The 18,936-nt window shown below is 31.5% G+C and overlaps 1 protein-coding gene across 1 annotated transcript in view; it reads left to right on the top strand.

Annotated features, from left to right (window-relative positions):
- LOC127736981 (probable ATP-dependent DNA helicase HFM1) overlaps positions 1-18,936 on the top strand; it is an 84,932-nt gene that overhangs the window by 63,420 nt on the left and 2,576 nt on the right. Inside the window, exons 23-35 of the mRNA XM_052247539.1 lie at positions 7,183-7,311; positions 7,682-7,767; positions 9,624-9,707; positions 10,465-10,622; positions 11,148-11,251; positions 11,640-11,719; positions 12,318-12,378; positions 13,277-13,509; positions 13,715-14,228; positions 14,748-14,802; positions 14,970-15,173; positions 16,618-16,725; positions 17,542-18,141. Coding sequence (XP_052103499.1) covers positions 7,183-7,311; positions 7,682-7,767; positions 9,624-9,707; positions 10,465-10,622; positions 11,148-11,251; positions 11,640-11,719; positions 12,318-12,378; positions 13,277-13,509; positions 13,715-14,228; positions 14,748-14,802; positions 14,970-15,173; positions 16,618-16,725; positions 17,542-18,141 — 2,416 coding nt within the window. The remainder of the gene's footprint in view (positions 1-7,182; positions 7,312-7,681; positions 7,768-9,623; positions 9,708-10,464; positions 10,623-11,147; positions 11,252-11,639; positions 11,720-12,317; positions 12,379-13,276; positions 13,510-13,714; positions 14,229-14,747; positions 14,803-14,969; positions 15,174-16,617; positions 16,726-17,541; positions 18,142-18,936) is intronic.

Here is an 18,936-nt window from a genome sequence, read left to right as displayed (position 1 = left end):
TTTTATTCATTAAAAAAGGGGGGATTTTCCAGTTTTGGACAACAACTCAAAAATGCTTTAAGCAGTTCACATGAAACTTTGGTGAATTATTTATAGCTATTGATGTAATCTCCCTATTGATTTTCATAAATTTCAAATATGACATTGAGAAGAAATTGAACTTTATTTGTTTATAGTCTGGCAACAGATTTATTAAGTATTGCACAACAGCAAGAAATCTTTAATTGAATATAAATTCAATTCATATAACCGATTTCAAGTTCATTGACTACATTTATTCAGAAACTATAATATGTCAAATATTTAATTACAATCCAAATTCAGACCTGTATCAAGCTTGAATATTGTGTCCATTTTTGCCCCAGCTGTTCAGGGTAGTACCTCTGCGGGTGTATCCAGCTGCGCTCAGCGAATCAGTTTATTTCTTAATTAAGAACTCCTTTTTATACGACCGCAAAAAAATTTTTGTGGTCGTATATTGGTATGGCGTCGGCGTCGTCCGAAGACACATTAGTTTTCGCACTCTAACTTTAGTTTAAGTGAATGGATCTCAATGAAATTTTAAAATAAGGTTCAATACCACAAAAGGAAAGTGGGGATTATGGTACCAACAGTTAAGGAATTAGGGGCCAAAAATAAGCATTTTTGTAACTTCCAGACATAACTTGTGTGTAAGTGTATGGATCTCTCTGACATTGTACCACAAGGTTCCATATCACAAAGGGAATGCTGGGATTGATTTTTGGGGGTAATTGCCTTCAAATTTTAGGAAAAAGGGGCAAAAAACAAGCATTTTTCTAGTTTCATGACAATAACTTGTGTGCAAGTCTATGGATCTCTCTGACATTGTATCACAAGGTTCCATATCACAAAGGGAATGCTGGGATTGAATTTGGGGGTAATTGCCTCCAAATTTTAGGAATTAGGGGCCAAAAAGGGGCAAAAAGCAAGCATTTTTCTAGTTTCATGGCAATAACTTGTGTGTAAGTTAATGGATCTTTATGAAATTGTACTACAAGGTTCCATATCACAAAGGGAAAGCTGGAATTGAGTTTGGGGGTAATTGCCCAAAAAGTTTAGGAATAAGGGGCCAAAAATAAGCATTTTTCTAGTTTCCAGACAATAACTTGTGTTCAAGTGTATGGATCTCTCTGAAATTGTACTGCAAGGTACCATACCACAAAGGGAATGCTGGGATTGATTTTGGGGGTAATTGCCTCCAAATTTTAGGAATTAGGGGCCAAAAAGGGACAAAAAACAAGCATTTTTCTAGTTTCATGACAATAACGTGTGTTAGTCTATGGATCTCTCTGACATTGTATCACATGGTTCCATATCACAAAGGGAATGCTGGGATTGATTTTAGGGGTAATTGCCTCCAAATTTTAGGAATAAGGGGCCAAAAAGGGGCAAAAAACAAGCATTTTTCTAGTTTCATGGCAATAACTTGTGTGTAAGTGTATGGATCTTTATGAAATTGTACTACAAGGTTCCATATCACAAAGGGAAAGCTGGGTTTGAGTTTGGGGGTAATTGCCCTAAACGTTTAGGAATATGGGACCAAAAAGGGGCCAAAAAACAAGCATTTTTCTAGTTTCCAGACAATAACATGTGTTCAAGTGTATGGATCTCTCTGAAATTGTACTGCAAGGTACCATACCACAAAGGGAAGGCTGGGATTGAGTTTTGGGGTGATGAATCATAAGGGGGTTCAAAAAATTTGGGGGGGGGGGGATTCTTTTTCCTTTTTTTTCTTTAAAAATTTTCCATTTTAAATTGGTTATTTCTGATTTATATATAAAAGCAAATAATAATGATATGGTTTGAATAGGTAAATTAAATTTTTTTAAGTATCTTAGACTACTTTCATTCTGTGTCAGAAACCTATGCTGTGTCAAATATTTAATTACAATCCAAATTCAGTGCTGAATCAAGCTTGAATGTTGTGTTCATACTTGCCCCAACTGTTCAGGGTTCGACCTCTGCGGTCGTATCAAGCTGCGCCCCAGCGGAGCATTTTATTTCATTCATAAATTACTTTATGCTTGGAAATATAATTTTGCTTGGAGTTGAAAGAGTTGACATGTTGCAATGTACATTTACTCTACATAGTTCTATGGTACCAAATCAAAAGTTTATATAAAGAAAGAAGTCAAAGGTTTCCCATCATAGTTTAGTTATTAACAGGTACATACATTCTTTTGTACCTGAGGTCGTTGAATATAAATCATTATATAAATAAGGAGATGTGTTATGATTGCCAATGAAAAAACTAAGGATTTTCTTATCCAAGGAATAGATTACCTTAGCCGTATTTGGCACAACTTTTTGGAATTTTGGGTCCTCAATGCTCTTCAACTTTGTACTTGTTTGGCTTTGTTACTATTTTGATCTGAACGTCACTGATGAGTCTTATGTAGACGAAACACACGTCTGGCGTATTAAATTATAATCCTGGTACCTTTGATAATTAATTTGACTATAAACATAGATAAAAAAGGTACAAACTGGACATAATGCACTAGTTCATAAACAAGTGAGAACAATCGCCTTCATATAGTGCTCAGAATATGACATTCATAAAACTTATTCAATATCATTAGAGAACTCTAAATCTTAAATACTGAAAGCCACCTCTGATAAGTACACTGTACTATGCAAGATAATGATATAACTGGACTTAAAATACACACAACCTGTAATTAACTGCCTTTACAGCGCTTTCGTGCTTTGATTTTAGATTTTACATTTCTGTGGGGTTTTATTCATTAAAAGAGGGGGGATTTTCCAGTTTTTGGACAACAACTCAAAAATTCTTTAAGCAGTTCGCATGAAACTTTGGTGAATTATTCATAGCTATTGATGTAATCTCCCTATTGATTTTCATAAATTTCAAATATGACATTGAGAAGAAATTGAACTTTATTTGTTTATAGTCTGGCAACAGATTTATTAAGTATTGCGCAACAGCACAGTGTATTGCACAACAGCAAGAAATCTTTAATTGAATATAAATTCAATTCATATAACCGATTTCAAGTTCTTTGACTACATTTATTCAGAAACTATAATATGTCAAATATTTAATTACAATCCAAATTAAGACCTGTATCAAGCTTGAATATTGTGTCCATTTTTGCCCCAACTGTTCAGGGTTGGACCACTGCGGGTGTATCCAGCTGCGCTCAGCGAATCGGTTTATTTCTTAATTAAGAACTCCTTTTTGTCGAGCCTGCAACTTTTGTCGCAGAAAGCTTCACATAGGGATAGTGATCCGGCGGCAGCGTTAGCTAACTTCTTAAAAGCTTTATATTTTAGAAGGTGGAAGGTCTGGATGCTTCATACTTTGTAAATGGATGCCTCATGTTACGAAGTTTTTTTCAGTCACATGTCCAATGTCCTTGACCTCATTTTCATGGTTCAGTGACTTCTTGAAAAAAAAGTTAAGATTTTTTTTAATGTTAAATTCTCTCTTATTATAAGTAATAGGATAACTATATTTGGTATGTGCGTACCTTGTGAGGTCCTCATGCCCGTCAGACAGTTTTCACTTGACCTCGACCTCATTTCATGGATCAGTGAACAAGGTTAAGTTTTGGTGGTCAAGTCCATATCTCAGATACTATAAGCAATAGGTCTAGTATATTCTGTGTATGGAAGGACTGTAAGGTGTACATGTCCAACTGGCAGGTGTCATCTGACCTTGACCTCATTTTCATGGTTCAGTGGTTATAGTTAATTTTTGTGTTTTGGTCTGTTTTTCTTATACTGTATGCAATAGGTCTACTATATTTGGTGTATGGAATGATTGTGAGGTGTACATGTCTAGCTGGTAGGTGTCATCTGACCTTGACCTCATTTTCATGGTTCAGTGGTCAAAGTTCAGTTTTTAGTTTTGGTCTTTTTTTCTAATACTATATTCAATAGTTCAACTATATTTGGTGTATGGAAATATTTTATGATCTATTTGTCAGTCACGCAGGTTTTTTTTTACCTTGACCTCATTTTCAAGGTTCATTGCTCAGTTTTAAGTTTTTTGTGTTTTGGTCTGTTTTTCTTAAACTATAAGCAATAGGTCAACTATATTTGTTGTATGGAAGAATTGTTAGCTGTACATGCCTGCCTAGCATGGTTCATCTGACCTTGACCTCATTTTCTTGGTTCATTGGTCAATGTTTAGTTTACTTGGTTAATGTTAAGTTTATGTGACAGTTGTAATAAAGCTTTATATTTAGGACTATCAACATAATATCAATGATAAGTAAAAAAGGCGAGACATTTCAGCGTGTGCACTCTTGTTTCATTCATAAATTACTTTATACTTGGAAATATAATTTTGCTTGGAGTTGTAGTTTCTAAAAAAAAGTATTGTCATTGAAAGAGTTGACATGTTGCAATGTACATTTATTCTACATAGTTCTATGGTACCAAATCAAAAGTTTATATAAAAGAAAGATGTCAAAGGTTTCCCATCATAGTTTAGTTACATACATTTTTTTTGTACCTGAGGTCGTTGAATATAGATCATTATATAAATAAGGAGATGTGTTATGATTGCCAATGAAACAACTATCATCCATACATTGTACTTACCAGTAACAAACCAAATTTGCAAAGTTGAATAAAATACAGTTGATAACATTTACTTATTACTAAAAAGAAAATGCCAAACTATTTTAAACAGTTTTTGACTATAAACATAGATAAAAAAGATACAAACTTGACATAATGCACTAGTTCATAAACAAGTGAGAACAATTGCCTTCATATAGTGCTCAGAATATGACATTCATAAAATTTGTTCAATATCATTAGAGAACTCTAAATCTTAAATACTGAAAGCCACCTCTGATAAGTACAATGTACTATGCAAGATAATGATATAACTGGACTAAAAATACACACAACCTGTAATTAACTGCCTTTACAGCGCTTACGCGCTTTGATTGAAGAAATTAGGATGCATAATTAAATTTCACACCTGCGCACATGCGCACACGTGTACTAGTTCAAACAGAGACACGTCTCTAGGTTCAAACAACGTGGTTATGATGATTTTTCATTTTCACCTTTTTAATTTTTTCATCAAATCATATTTGTAAATGTATTTCTGATAATTTAAATCTTTTTGACTATATTAATTAGATGCAAACCGCTGAAATGTAAGAAAATAACTTTGAACAGACCGATCAATGTCCGGTTCAAAATAGTTTACCTGTCACCTGAACAGGTAAATTTCAGCTGTTTGACAACTAATTAGCCTTGATTAAAATGAGAAAGTATTAAAGTAGGGGTTGTTTTGATAGTACTTAATGATCATGTCACTTTTATGACCGGAAATGTGTGGCTGTTAAAGGCAAAAAGGTGGGTCAAAAAGATCACGAATTTTGTTAAAATAACCGTCTCTTAAAGCCTTGAAAACTAAAAAGTAGATGACCGTTTCATGCTTTGCCCAGCCGGACTTTTACCAGACATTATACAAATGTCCGGCATATATGACCGTTTTGGAAGCCTTGATGTACGGTAGTTCCTCTGTGTGGACAGTTCTAGTTTCCTTACTAAGAACTTTAAAATGCTGTGAAATAAGATGTTAATTAACTATAGTTTAAGCCAAACTATGGTGAGTTTAATTGTCTTTGGATGATCCTATTTCAGAATCATGTCATTTTGCAAATTCCTGACCACAAATGCAGCTGTTCCCCCAGAGACATTTCGGAAAGAAATCTGTAATGTTTTTTTGAATCAAAATAAAGTTTTTGAATAGTGTATAGGTAAGAATAATAACACTTGCATAAAGATGTTTTTCAAAAGGTTTTATTTATAGCCAAGAAGTTATATAGATACAATGGATAAGCGTGGATTCTTGAAAAAGAAACCATGAGCCCGGAGGGCGAATGGTTTGTTTTTCATGAATCTACGCTTATCCATTGTATCTATAACTTAAACTATTGTGTTAATTTCTTTTCAAAATTAAAGCCTTTTCTTAATTAGAAGGTATTGTAAGTGAGTTTAAATAACCATGTTATCGTGTCCAACGATGCATTGATAAATTTCAGATCACAATTAATTGGTTAACAAAATACCAATATAACACTTCTACCTTTAAAGATCTTTATATTACCAGGCATATGAATATTATCTGTTTATACAAAATAAGACATATTCGAAATTTTTTCTAATAAAATTGAAAATGGAAATGGGGAGCGTGTCAAAGAGACAACAACCCGACAAAAAAGCATATATAAAGTATATATGATAAGTATGTTATCGAAATTTTTCTAGCACTCTAGGCACATCACGATTTTCTCGCATAGGAATTTGCGAACAAACCTTTGTAAAATTATGTAGTAAAACAGATGAAATCATACTATATTTATTAAAGAAAAATTGACAAATAGAATGTAATCATTTTTGTTTCAAACATGTGAAATAGCCAATAATAATAAAAACAAACCCGGTAAAACTCGCTATTATTATAAAAATATCCACTGTAACATGCAAAATTAGAATAAAACCAGGATAACTTCAGAATTGGAACAACAGAGAGAATACAGGGATTCAAACCTAAACTTACAAATCCCTATCTTTAACTCATTGATTTTAACCATGCTAACCTCGCGGCTACCAACTCATACTATACGACTGCCTATTGTATCTATATAAAGGTACAAGCCCTGTGTGTCCGATGAACCGATGTATATCAGATGTTCATTTAAATATATAAAATAGACATCTATAGTGTAACCCATTGGTAGCCGAGAGGTTTCGTCGATGTGTTAATGTCAGTCACACATAACAGATTTCAAGGAAGGGTTCGATTCCCAGTGAAGGCATATAAAAATTACCAAAATTAAAGGTAAGTTTTTAAATTAATTCCATAAGTGAACAGAAATCAGTAAATTAGCCAATTCAAACTTAATGAAATAAGGCACACAAAGGAAACAATTGAATATAATTTGGTGATTCAATTTCAGCGGCAGATTTAGGAAGCGTTGATTCTAGAAAAAGAATCCACGGTAAATGAATAGGCTGACGTCACCACAATGGTTTAAAGAGATGTAACTAATGGCTTCATGGAGCTATTAAAATGGTAAATGCTAAAAATCATACTAATTTGTAGAAAAAGTTGATGATAAAACATGTAATATCTTAATAAGAAGAAAAAATGAAATTTCATTATAGGTTTATTGGAACTGTTATGGCTGAGAAATGATTTCAAGGCACTTATAAGCTCTGTGCAGTTGATGAAATCTTTCAGAGCAAGATTGTGGGAAGATTCTAAATATGTTACAAAACAGCTTGATGGCATTGGTAAGATACATGTATATTCAATAATCAAATTTCCACTATTATAAAATACAATGTTTTAAAGATGAAAATAACAATACCTTTTAATGAAAATAATGAACATTGTTACTATATTATGTTGTCATAATAAAGACTGTTTTCTGATCTGTATCAAACAAATCAAGGAATTTGTTGATTGGATCTCAGAAGATATTTTACCTGTATAATAGGATATTATCGTTTTATAAAATGAAGTGCATTTAAAGAGCTTTTCTGGCTTTATAAAAGATTTACAGAATTTAACAATTTAAAAAAAATTGATTTAAAAAAATTAAAAGACTTAACAAAAGCCTTATAAAAAACAATCTAGATTATTGAATTGACTACTTTTTAGGTCCTACCTTATCTAATGCATTAGTCAATGCTGGAATAACATCATTTCAAAAAATAGAGGATACTAACCCAAGAGAGCTAGAATTGGTACTTCATTCATTGCATGTGTTGATGAGTCCTTGTTTTAGTGTTAATTTTTTTGGTTTTTTTTGTTTTTTATTGTCGAGCCTTCGACTATAGTTGAAAAAGCAAGACATAGCGATCCTACATTCCAATGGCGTCGTCGTCGTGGTCGGCGGCGTCCACAAATATTCACTCTGTGTTTAAAGTTTTTGAAATTTTAATAACTTTCTTAAACTATCCTGGATTTCTACCAAACTTGGACAGAAGCTTCTTACAATCAAAAGATAGTATCAAGAGGAATATTTTTATTGATTTACTTCATCATTTTTGTTGAGCCTGCGATTAACAGAAAAAGTAGGCGAGACACTGGGTTCCACGGAACCTTTACAAATTTTTTGTATATTATTTATATTATTACATTTGTATTTTACATTGAAACCATTGTAATTAAACCAGGAAACAATTTAAGACTTACGTGCATGAACAAGTTCAATTCCTTCATCATCTCTTTAATACACCAACTATTGATTAAGGATATTTACATTTCTTAACATTTAAAAAAAAAGTGGGGAAGAGTTTTTCATTTATTGAACCTAATCAACATTTACACATGAAGTAATATTTGAATATGTATCTTTGATAATTTAAAATATTTATAACACACCATGACCTTTGAACAGTATTGGTCACTTTTGTATAATCTTCAAAGCAACAACAAAAGTGCTTTTTGTCAGATCATGTAAAAGCAAAATAACTTCAAACGTTTCAAAACCAGACTAAATCCAGATTAACATGCTCCTTGTAAAATTGTAAATAATTTAGCAAACTTGATAGTTTGAAGATGATCAGTCGTTTTTATTGGCTTTGATTTAAAGCTATCATGTACTGGGACTTAACTACCAATTTGCAAACAGATATGGAGAATCAGAGGAGGGACGACAGTCTTGGTGTCGAGTTCAAAACTTTTCAGGTCATGTGGTACGATTTCAGCTTCCGTTAGACAATTTTAAATATTGTAAAAGATCTATTTGTTCATGTTTTAATCAGATGTGCTCTTTCTGCATTCCAGGACAATATAGAAAGTTTTCACATAGAAAGATTTATTGATGATCACAAATCACTTTTACATAAAAATATAATGTATTTTTTACTTCTCTTTTATAGTATGTTCCGCAATGGCGGGAATTTTTATTTGATCTCTGTAAAAATACAAGGCACATATTTTTGTTAATATTTCGTTAGTTCGCAAGTAAAAAACATTTAAACTTATAATAGTTACAGAATATTGTTTGTACAGCCTAAAACATAAAAGGTCTCCATAAGTTTTCATCTGTTGATGCATAGTAAGACATAAAAACGATGATTTTCAAATAAAATGTTCAAATATTTTTGTCAAATCTGTAAGTGAATACGTAAACCTTAAAGGCACAAAAACCATTGTTTTGTTTATTTTTTTATTATAATTGAAGATAAAAATGAAAAATTTAATCAGAAAAACCATGTTAAATAGCTTTTTATTTCTCTAATTGTGTATTATTTGTGTATTGGTCAGCTTGCGTTTTCTATTGTACGTGTTTTCACTGGTGCTTTTTTTGTTCTGAGATATGTAGAAAGAGTCCAATATTTAAAATTTTGTAATTATGTATATTGTATTACAATAAATGACACATTATCACTGCCATCGATCGATGATATAAGACAAATCTGCGTATAAGACAGATCTGGATAAATTGAAATGCTATAAAATTTATTCTATTCTGATTATTACTTCAAAATCTCTCTTCCATTCTTTCCCTTTTTGTAACAGTAGAATAGGACATTAATTAAAGAGACATTGAAATATGATAAATTTTATTCTTTGATGATTGTATTGATTTTAGATTGTGAACAGACATCCTCCTTTTGGTAACCAAGTCAGAGATGCTGTAGCAGGTCTTCCCAAATATGAATTAACTATTGAACAGGTAAGAAAGGATCAGGGATAATAAGGACCAGCTAGGACCTCAAAATGATATAGCATTGTTCAAGTTTGACAGTTAAGAATAATATATTCAGGCCTTACCATCTCTTGTTCTTTCTTAATAAAGAAGAAAATTTATACATAGATAAAAGTGAAAAAGTTCAATTTTATGGTATTACAATTCATAACAGATGTGAAAACCAAAACTTCAGTATTAAATAAAATTTGCATTTATGGTGTTTTTTTTCAATTTTGTAGAATTACACACCTATATATGAAAATCAGTGTATTTTATTTTAAAGTTGTAAAGATTGTTACATTAACCTCTTCAAGCAAATTGCTTATTGGTTTTTTAATTATAAATAAGAAGATGTGGTATGAGTGCCAATGAGACAACTATCCATTCAAGTCACAATGTGTAAAAAGTAAACAATTATAGGTCAAAGTACTGCCTTCAACACGGAGCCATGGCTCACACCGAACAGCAAGCTATAAAGGGCCCCAAAAGATTAGTGTAAAACAGTTCAAACAGGAAAACCAACATTAAGCATTTAATAAGTTTGGACCATATTTGTTTCAAAATTAAATGCCTTACTTGATATTTTTGCCAAATATTTTACTTCTATAATTTCCAGAAATACTTTACTACATCTTTTCATTAAAATTTATTTTCTTCAAGTCTTCAGAGACACCAACATCATTTGTCTGTTAGTCATAATTGGTAAAAATATGAATTGTGTGTAATGTTACTGTATATGCAGGTTGCTAAGTATAGTAATAGTTGTTCAGATTTGTGGATCTATTTGAACATTGCAAACAAAGAACAACTTCAGGACAAGAAGACAATGTCTCCATATCACACATGTGTCTTAATAATTGGAGATGAAGACAACAAGATTGTTTATCATAGGAAAATAATGTATGTATAATCTAGTTCCCATTGTCATCAACTAGAAAAATTCTAATTCTAACACTTTGCAGAATTTCAAATCTATCAATCAGATTTTGATAGTTAATTTAAAGATGACAATTTTACTGTATGTCTCTGTATGACAATTTAAATGGCTTGTCTTAAAAAGAATGGGCAATATGTTTTCAGTTCTGTCCCATCATCTATCCTGTATCAAGTTAAAGTTATGGTCTGAGTTAATAGTTTACCATGAAGTTGTGGTAATATCAACTTGAAACTAAATACACATGGTCAATATTTTGTGATTCACTGAACTAGGAAATGCGATAGCTATCTGCCTTGAACATGAACAGCAACATTTCTATTCTATTCTATTTGCCTTTCCAGGGCTGTCTTCAGATTTATAATTCCTTGTTTGGTTTCCTAGCACTACAATACCCACCATATTTCGTCTGTTCAGAAACGAGAGTAAATTTACATTTACTTAACTCATATTCTTATGTTAATTCTTTGTATATTTGATCGATTTTCTAGGGATTCTTACCTGTTTAAAGATAATGGAATAACCAAGAAAATTGAAGTTAAAAGAGCAAACAAAGGACCAGAACTTAATATCAATTTGATAAGCCAGGATTGGGGTAAGGACTGTTAATTTTAAAGTAGCATTAGACATGAATACAAACATAATGGTGTTCTACAGACAGTTATTATCAAACGATCATACATTTTTATGGTAATCTCTCACTGGTTCAATAACTGTATTGATGATAACAAGAGTTGTTCACCCTTGGAAGTTCCCTGATTTATCCAAAAATTAAACAAAAAGACTATAATGGAAGTGTTGGTTGATATTATGATACATTTTACACTTGGAAACAAGACATGACCTACATGTTGTTTTATTAAACAAGATGCAATAAAAACTACCATTTAATTTTGTTTTGATATGATTCATGTATCTTTTGAATGGAAAGTGTTCTGTTCCTTGCAATATACTGATGTATAATATTTACTTATTTGTTACAGTTGGTATTGATGTTCAGAGTACTTACACACCCTTTTATAGTGGTCCTAAGAAGATGTCTTCAAGCAATTCAGATACTCAGGTAAAAACTGTTTTACAAGTAGCATTGATACAATGTTAATCCTTCTTTTAATAAATCAATTTCCAGAGATTTTCATATATTTGAATAAATATAGGCAAGCCCTATGAATGAAGAAATAAAAATGATAAGTTTAGGGTAATACACAGGATTTTTACTTTATTTCTGACCTCCCTAAATTCTGGAGAGAGCAACATTTAAGAGGAAATATGAAATATGACCTGACTGGCATGTCTGGTTAAATTGAAGTACATTCAGTATATACACATGGGCAAATTTCCTGTGTTGTATTAAGTTGAAAACTATTTTGGTTTTTCTTGACCATAATTGTTAATGTAAAGAACTATGTGTATTAAAAAGTGTAGTGGAATATGTTTACTAATCGTACAATGTGATTTTTATTGTTGGTATAATTGCATGTTATGTATTACTTAAATATAAACAGATTTTTACACATTTTATTACTGTTAAAACCTCTGGCTATACATTGTATATTAAAAAGACGAGATTTTTTTAATTTGAATTTCTATTATTTTTTTTTAACATGTTAAGCTAGGATTTTCCTCATCAATATACTTACTTTTACACATTATTTAAACAGAAGATACCATATTCAAGATCAGCCCTTGTGGACAGTCTGAAGAAAACTGATCAAGTTCATGGTAAGGACACATGTGAACATAAAAGTTTATAAGAAAACTATGAAGAGTAATCATCAATCATACATCTTAGAAAGGACAGGCAAATGTTGCAGTCTCCACAACCTTTCCATAACAAAATGGGAGAAAATACATGAACATAAGAAAATTAGGAGATAGATTTATGTGCTACTCAGGGTTGTACTAGAGACTTATTTCATACATGTGCTTTGATGTTGATTTTGTATTAGTGATCTAATATATCACCACTTACTGTGAGTAAACCAAATATAACTTTTTTTTTTATCCATTTTTACTTTATATTTTATTTTTTTGGCTCTTATGCTTTTCAAAAAACAAACTATTTCTTTTGATTGATGCTTAAATTCATAGTTTGACAATGCACTTCAATATCCTGAGAGAAATATGATTAAACTACAAACAAGTCTATTTCAGGTTTCACTTAAACCTTTTAATTGAATGATTTTTTTTATACCTTTGATTTTACATTAGCAGTTTAGAAGGAATTGTTTCTAAGAAATGAAATGGTGGATTGAAAAAAATCTAAACAAAAGTAAATTATTCACTTGTATACTCCAGCAAAAAGATAAAACATATTTTTCAACAGCAGTAAAAAAAGTAATGATAAAACACTGAACTCCAAGGTAAATTCCAAAAGGGGGAAGTCCATGTAACCTGACAAAATCAATTGCTCGACAATATCAATCAACAGAATGAATGGACAACAACTGTCATATTCCTGACTTGGTACAGGCATTTAACGAAGAAAATGGTGGGTTAAACCTGGTTTTATAGATATAGAAATATCAAAGTGACACATAGTCATACTAGAATATAAATTAAAATGTTTGGTAAAATAAACATTCATTTGATTTATAGTGTTTTTGCTGTATTTCTTTAGATCTCCCTAGTTTACAAAGAAGGATTCCTTGTAACCACAGCTGTATGAATAAGAGACTTTGTGGACATGATTGTTGTAGAAACGGAATCATTCCAAAAACAAAGAAAACACCTCAAACATCACAATCTGCAGGAAAGGAAATCAAAAGACCTAATACTTTTAACAACTTCATGTCTGATTTGAAGTCAAAGTTGTCATATTTTCCAGAAACTCCAAAAAAGAAGAGATTAATGGTATATAATTATAAGTTACAGTGACCAACTTTTGCTGTAAAATTTCTACCCCTACAATTTATTTTACCTATAAATTAGGTAATTTCAAGGTTTCAACTTTGGACAAAAATTAGATGACAAATTTGCTTGTGTGTTAGCATATAATTTTGTAGTCAATTACAACCATTGTACATATTAAGAGTTATTTGTTCGACGTTTATTTTAGATGTCAGGAAATGTGAAAGGTATTGACCTAAATCAGTTTGCTTACAATCCAAAGTCTTCATTACCTCAGCCAACTGCTCCACAGACACCTAAACCAGCAAGAAATCAAAACATGGTATCACAAAATTACTACACACCACAAGTAGGAAAGTCAAGACTAACTAAGTTTTTAACAACACCTCAGAATTCTCAAGGTAACCTGAAGTATAGTTGTCAGATAGGTGGCGACAAATCAGATGATTTGGATTTAGAGAGGTGTTTCAGTGATGATGATTACATTGATGAAATGGGTGATGCAAATGTTGATGAAAGATGGGCAAAAAATGAAAGTAATAGAAATGTAGATGTCACTGGTGAAATGTCAGGTTATTGTCAAGATGATCATGGGAAAGAAGTTAATGGCAGAGTTGGAATAGAAGAAGATAGTCATCTTAACAATAGAAATAATTATGATGTTGATATGGACTGGCCTGAGTTAGACATGTATCAGAAAAATAGAGAAGAAAACCTTGAAGGTACAGTTTGTATGTTATTATATTTGTTCACCTCGAGCTTGAAATAATTTGTTTTGAACAAGCTCTCTAAAATTTTTTTTTAACTCTTTCTTGACAGTCACCCATTTAAAAAGTGTCATTATGACAATGAATTCCCTTACAATGCTGTCAAAACAAAACTTTAGGTGGATTTTATGTTTTTATTTCCTTTAACATTGAAGGTCAGATGAAAAGAAAAACTGTTTAAAAATCAACTTTTGGCATGGAACAGAAATTATATATCTGTGAGTGCATGTTTCTTCAAGGATTGAGGAAATAATTTCTCAGGCAATAAATTTTAAGACTGATTGCAGATATTTTTTTATGTTTCACTATTAATATGTTATATTTGTCAAAAGAAGAAATAGTTTGTATTCATTGATACCATATTTCACCAAGTTATATCCCTATTACATCACAAAGGTACTGGACAAGAAACTAACATTGCAATATCACTGAGCACTCTGTTTTTAACTTTGTTGAAATATTTATATCTTTCAGACTATGAATATGAATTACCTAACTTGGATGTGAATGAGAATGAAAACTTGAGTAGGTAAGATTAAAGTATTTATTTTATTGAAAATTGCTTAAAAAATCTCAGAAGTAAGAAACTGGCTGTGCTTGTCGCTGTCTGGTTGCATGATCTGTTTCTCCTACTTTACTTATTTTTAAGAATTTGAGGTATTGTTTAAATACTTCTAAGGTTTGTCTATTTTTCAGAAGTGAAAACCAACCTGCTGACTTTGAAATTCAGTCTAGTTTATTACCCAAGCAATATGGACAGAACAACAGTACACCAAACCAATACTTAAGAGATGGTACAGGTAATTATGAGGAATTCCATGACGAGCAGCATGACAGTGGTGATTTTTCACAGCCTCAGTATACAGTAGGTACCAGTAGACAGCCACATACTCCACATAGGTAAGTTTGGCAACTTGTCTATCTTAACTGATGATATTGTTATTTTTCTGTAAAATGAATTCAGCATCTCCTTTTGTTATGTAATGCATGGGTGGTTTCAACATGTTCAAGATTAATGTTTGCTTAATTACCTATTGTACAAAATTTCAATTCCTTTTAAGGACTAAAAGAAATTAAACAATGAATCAAATAAAGTGGGTTGAATGGCACAGAAGGCAGGCATTTGTAATGTCATTTGAAAAGGAAGAGCTGGAAAGAGGCCAAAATTGTTCCCTTTGAACATGTCACCTATTTAACACTCAAAGACATGGTTTCCTATAATATTAAAAGAACATGGCATTCTTCCATCAAAGGCCATCAGATTAAGGATCTATACTGATTTGGTGTTTATACTATCACCTTTGAATTGATCCAGTCAGTTGTGTTGATGGCTGTTTTGAACTTAAACTTCCAGTCTGCAACTTGTTTCACACCCACCAATTAAAAGATTTTATAATAGAATTATACTGATATAAATATATATACAGATAATGTTGTTAAAAATCTTTACACAAACTCGTAGGCCTGAGAACATAGTTATTTGGTAGTGCATTTATTTTGGACAATAGATTAAAATAATTTAAAATCCCAACTACTCTATCTCAAAAAGAATTTTACAGTCTAGTGTCCTACTTTTGGGATAAATTATATCAAAATTATAGAAAAGTCTACCAGCTCTAACTCAAAATGTTGACAATTCTTTGTTAAGTGGGTTTGTAATTCAGTTTGATAGCTTCAGACATACTAATTTTTTACCTTTTTTAACTGTACCAAATCACTACTTTACCTTAAAATTCAGCACCCAAATTTTTTTACATGTTATTTCATATGCATAAAATATAAAAAAATTTATTGAAAAATGTATGAAAATAATTTGGGAGTTATTCACTGTGCACACTTGGGACTATATTTGTAGACCATGAAAGTCAAAGGACGATAACTGTGTCCTCAAACCAAACACTACTTTTCTGAGTAATAGTCAATATTTGATTAGGGCCTTTGTGACTGGGTAGTTTTAAGAAGTTCATCTACAGTATCACTAGCAACTATCAACACTGAGGTTGTGAGTTAGAACCCTGCAAGTGGCAGGTGTTTTGGAATCCAATCTTAATTGACTAGGATTGCCAGTTTTCCTGCTGAAGGTCGGTTGTTCTCTCCAGCTTCTTCCATCAATAAAAACTGGCTGCCCCCAAATAGTCAATAGTGCTGAAAGTGGTGTTAAACACCAAAAATCAATCAGTATTTGATAATTTGACTTAAACAATGTTTTCAATAGGGATGACAAAGTCTTTTAAAAAGGTACCACTAAATGGATAGAATGTAGATGTACAGCAACTTGCACTTCCTTAACAGTTGTAACTATACATATACATTTAGAATTTTTTATAACAATCTTATACTTTAGATATGGACAAGTATTGGCATGGAGTAACACATCAAGAAGTGATAGTCCTGAGTGGAGTGGTAGTGACAATGAAATTGTGAATGCTGATACACCTCCTACTTCATCAAGGTAAAGGATTTATATACCGGTACTACATAAAACACGCTTCTATTACAGAATATTACATTCAGATGAATATGAGAATTTCAAATGTTTAATGTACTCAGAGCTTAGTTGATCAGTAGTTGTTGTTTGTTGGTGTGGTTCATAAGTGTTTCTCTTTTCTCGTTTTTTGATATAGATTAGACCATTGGTTTTCCTGTTTGAATTGTTTTACACTAGTCATTTTGGGGCCCTTTATAGCTTGTTGTTCGGTGTGAGCCAAGGCTCCGTGTTGAAGGCCGTACTTTGACCTATAAATGTTTACTTTTTATACATTGTGACTTGGAAGGAGAGTTGTCTCATTGGCACTCATACCACATCTCCTTATTTATACTTAACCTTTTATGCAATCTTTCAATTTAGTGCATTTTCACAAAGCAAATTGTCACAATGTCCTATGACAAGTTTTCCCCTAAACGATCCTAGGTCAACTTTAGTAGTTCATTTATAAGGAGATCATTCCATTTTTTAAATGGAAATTGGAAACTTGTATATATCAATGGATATTCCAGTTGGTTTAGGCACTGTCAGCTTTGTTTTCTGAGAATGTTATTTGTAAATATTTAAATTATTTACTGGTATAATATTATTTTGTTTGTTTGTTTGTTCTTTCTTTTCTGTTATACATACCTGGTTACCTGGGTTGAAATAGCTTGATGTATTTAGTTAAGTGGAGGATTGCATACATAATTTGTATCTTGTTGTCAATTTTAAAACTTATCCAAGTTAATTTTTATTGTCATAAGTTTCTCTACATTAACATCTTGTTTCTTTATTTTTCAGTATGTTGTTGAATAGAAGTAAAGAAATTCTTAATAAACATGTTGAAGCTATTAGTTCAAAGCCTTGGACAAAGAAGATGACAAATTCTGCACAACATCAGAAGAAAAGTCAGATGTCAAATCAAGGGTTATTTCAGACAATGCAACAAGCTTCAAACAAAAATGAGACAAATCAGAAGATATTGTCTTCAGACTCTAATGCCATAAAGCAACAAGAATTAAATCCAAGTTTAATTCAGCATAAGTGGAATATGCCAAATAACAGCCTACACCAGACATTGCAAAACAAACAAGATTTAAACATAATTCATGTGAATTATGATATTAAAACAAAGGTACCGCAGCAGGAGTCTGGAGAGCAAAATAAAAGGGGGAAATTTACAGCACAAGGAAAATTATCAGTTGAGAAATATTCAAAGGAACATGCAGAAAACCAGGTTAATACCTGTTTAAAATATGATCAGTTTACAATGGAAGACACTTGTCAAAACAGACAGAAGTCTGCTGTACCTTATCAGCCATTTACCTCTAGTAATGATGAGAGGAAATATTCAGAAGTTCAGAAATCAATACCTAATTTCTTTTCACCGGATAGCCAGTTGTAAGTATACTATTTGAATTTAGTTCTGTACTACTTATATGTGTTATAATGAATTATTATCTGAAAATATCTTTCAGTTCAAATATTGACACCAACATAACTATTTGTAATCATGTAACTTCAGTAATTGTGCATTTACAGCTTCCATTGCCTTATTTGTAAATTGTAGCTACAATTAACTTAATTGACCTGTCAAAATATTTTCCATATTTGTTATAAAAACAGATGTTTTTTTAATCATTAAACAATTAACTGAACTTCCATCCTTGTGAAATAAATTGCACAGTGTCAACTTTCTCATAGTATCCACTTTATGGAATCTACTGACAGAAGATTTACCAGGCGTTGGTTCACTTGTGTTTAAATTTTCTCATATAATAATAAAATAGGGATTCAATAAATTAGAAAAATTCAGAGCAAAAACCCTCCAACATTTTCAATCAGTCCATTCAAAATTGCTGATTTGTTAAATAAGTTGACTATTCTCAGGCTTAAATAGCAGATTCAATCATGTTTTTTTCAAGAAAAAGGCAATTAATAAACAAAGGAGTAGATTCACAAAGGGTAAATATTGGTTCCAAAAAATCAGTGTTAATTTCACTTAATTGTCATTAGCACTTACCTGACATTAGTTTCATTTCTCCAAGTCAAAATTTATTTGAAAAGCAAGATTTCATGAAGCCCATAATTACTTCAATGATGTTTGATTCCTTAAGTTCATGCTTTTTAATAAGTACATGTATTTATATACTTTTAAAGTATTAATTTCAGTAAAAATTTTGCTAAAAAATTCTT

Source organism: Mytilus californianus, unplaced genomic scaffold (genome assembly GCF_021869535.1).
Source record: "Mytilus californianus isolate M0D057914Y unplaced genomic scaffold, xbMytCali1.0.p SCAF_4, whole genome shotgun sequence".
Lineage (NCBI taxonomy): Eukaryota > Metazoa > Mollusca > Bivalvia > Mytilida > Mytilidae > Mytilus > Mytilus californianus.
The sequence above is the reverse complement of the archived record's forward strand: the minus strand, read 5'-3'. Positions and strand labels throughout refer to the sequence as shown.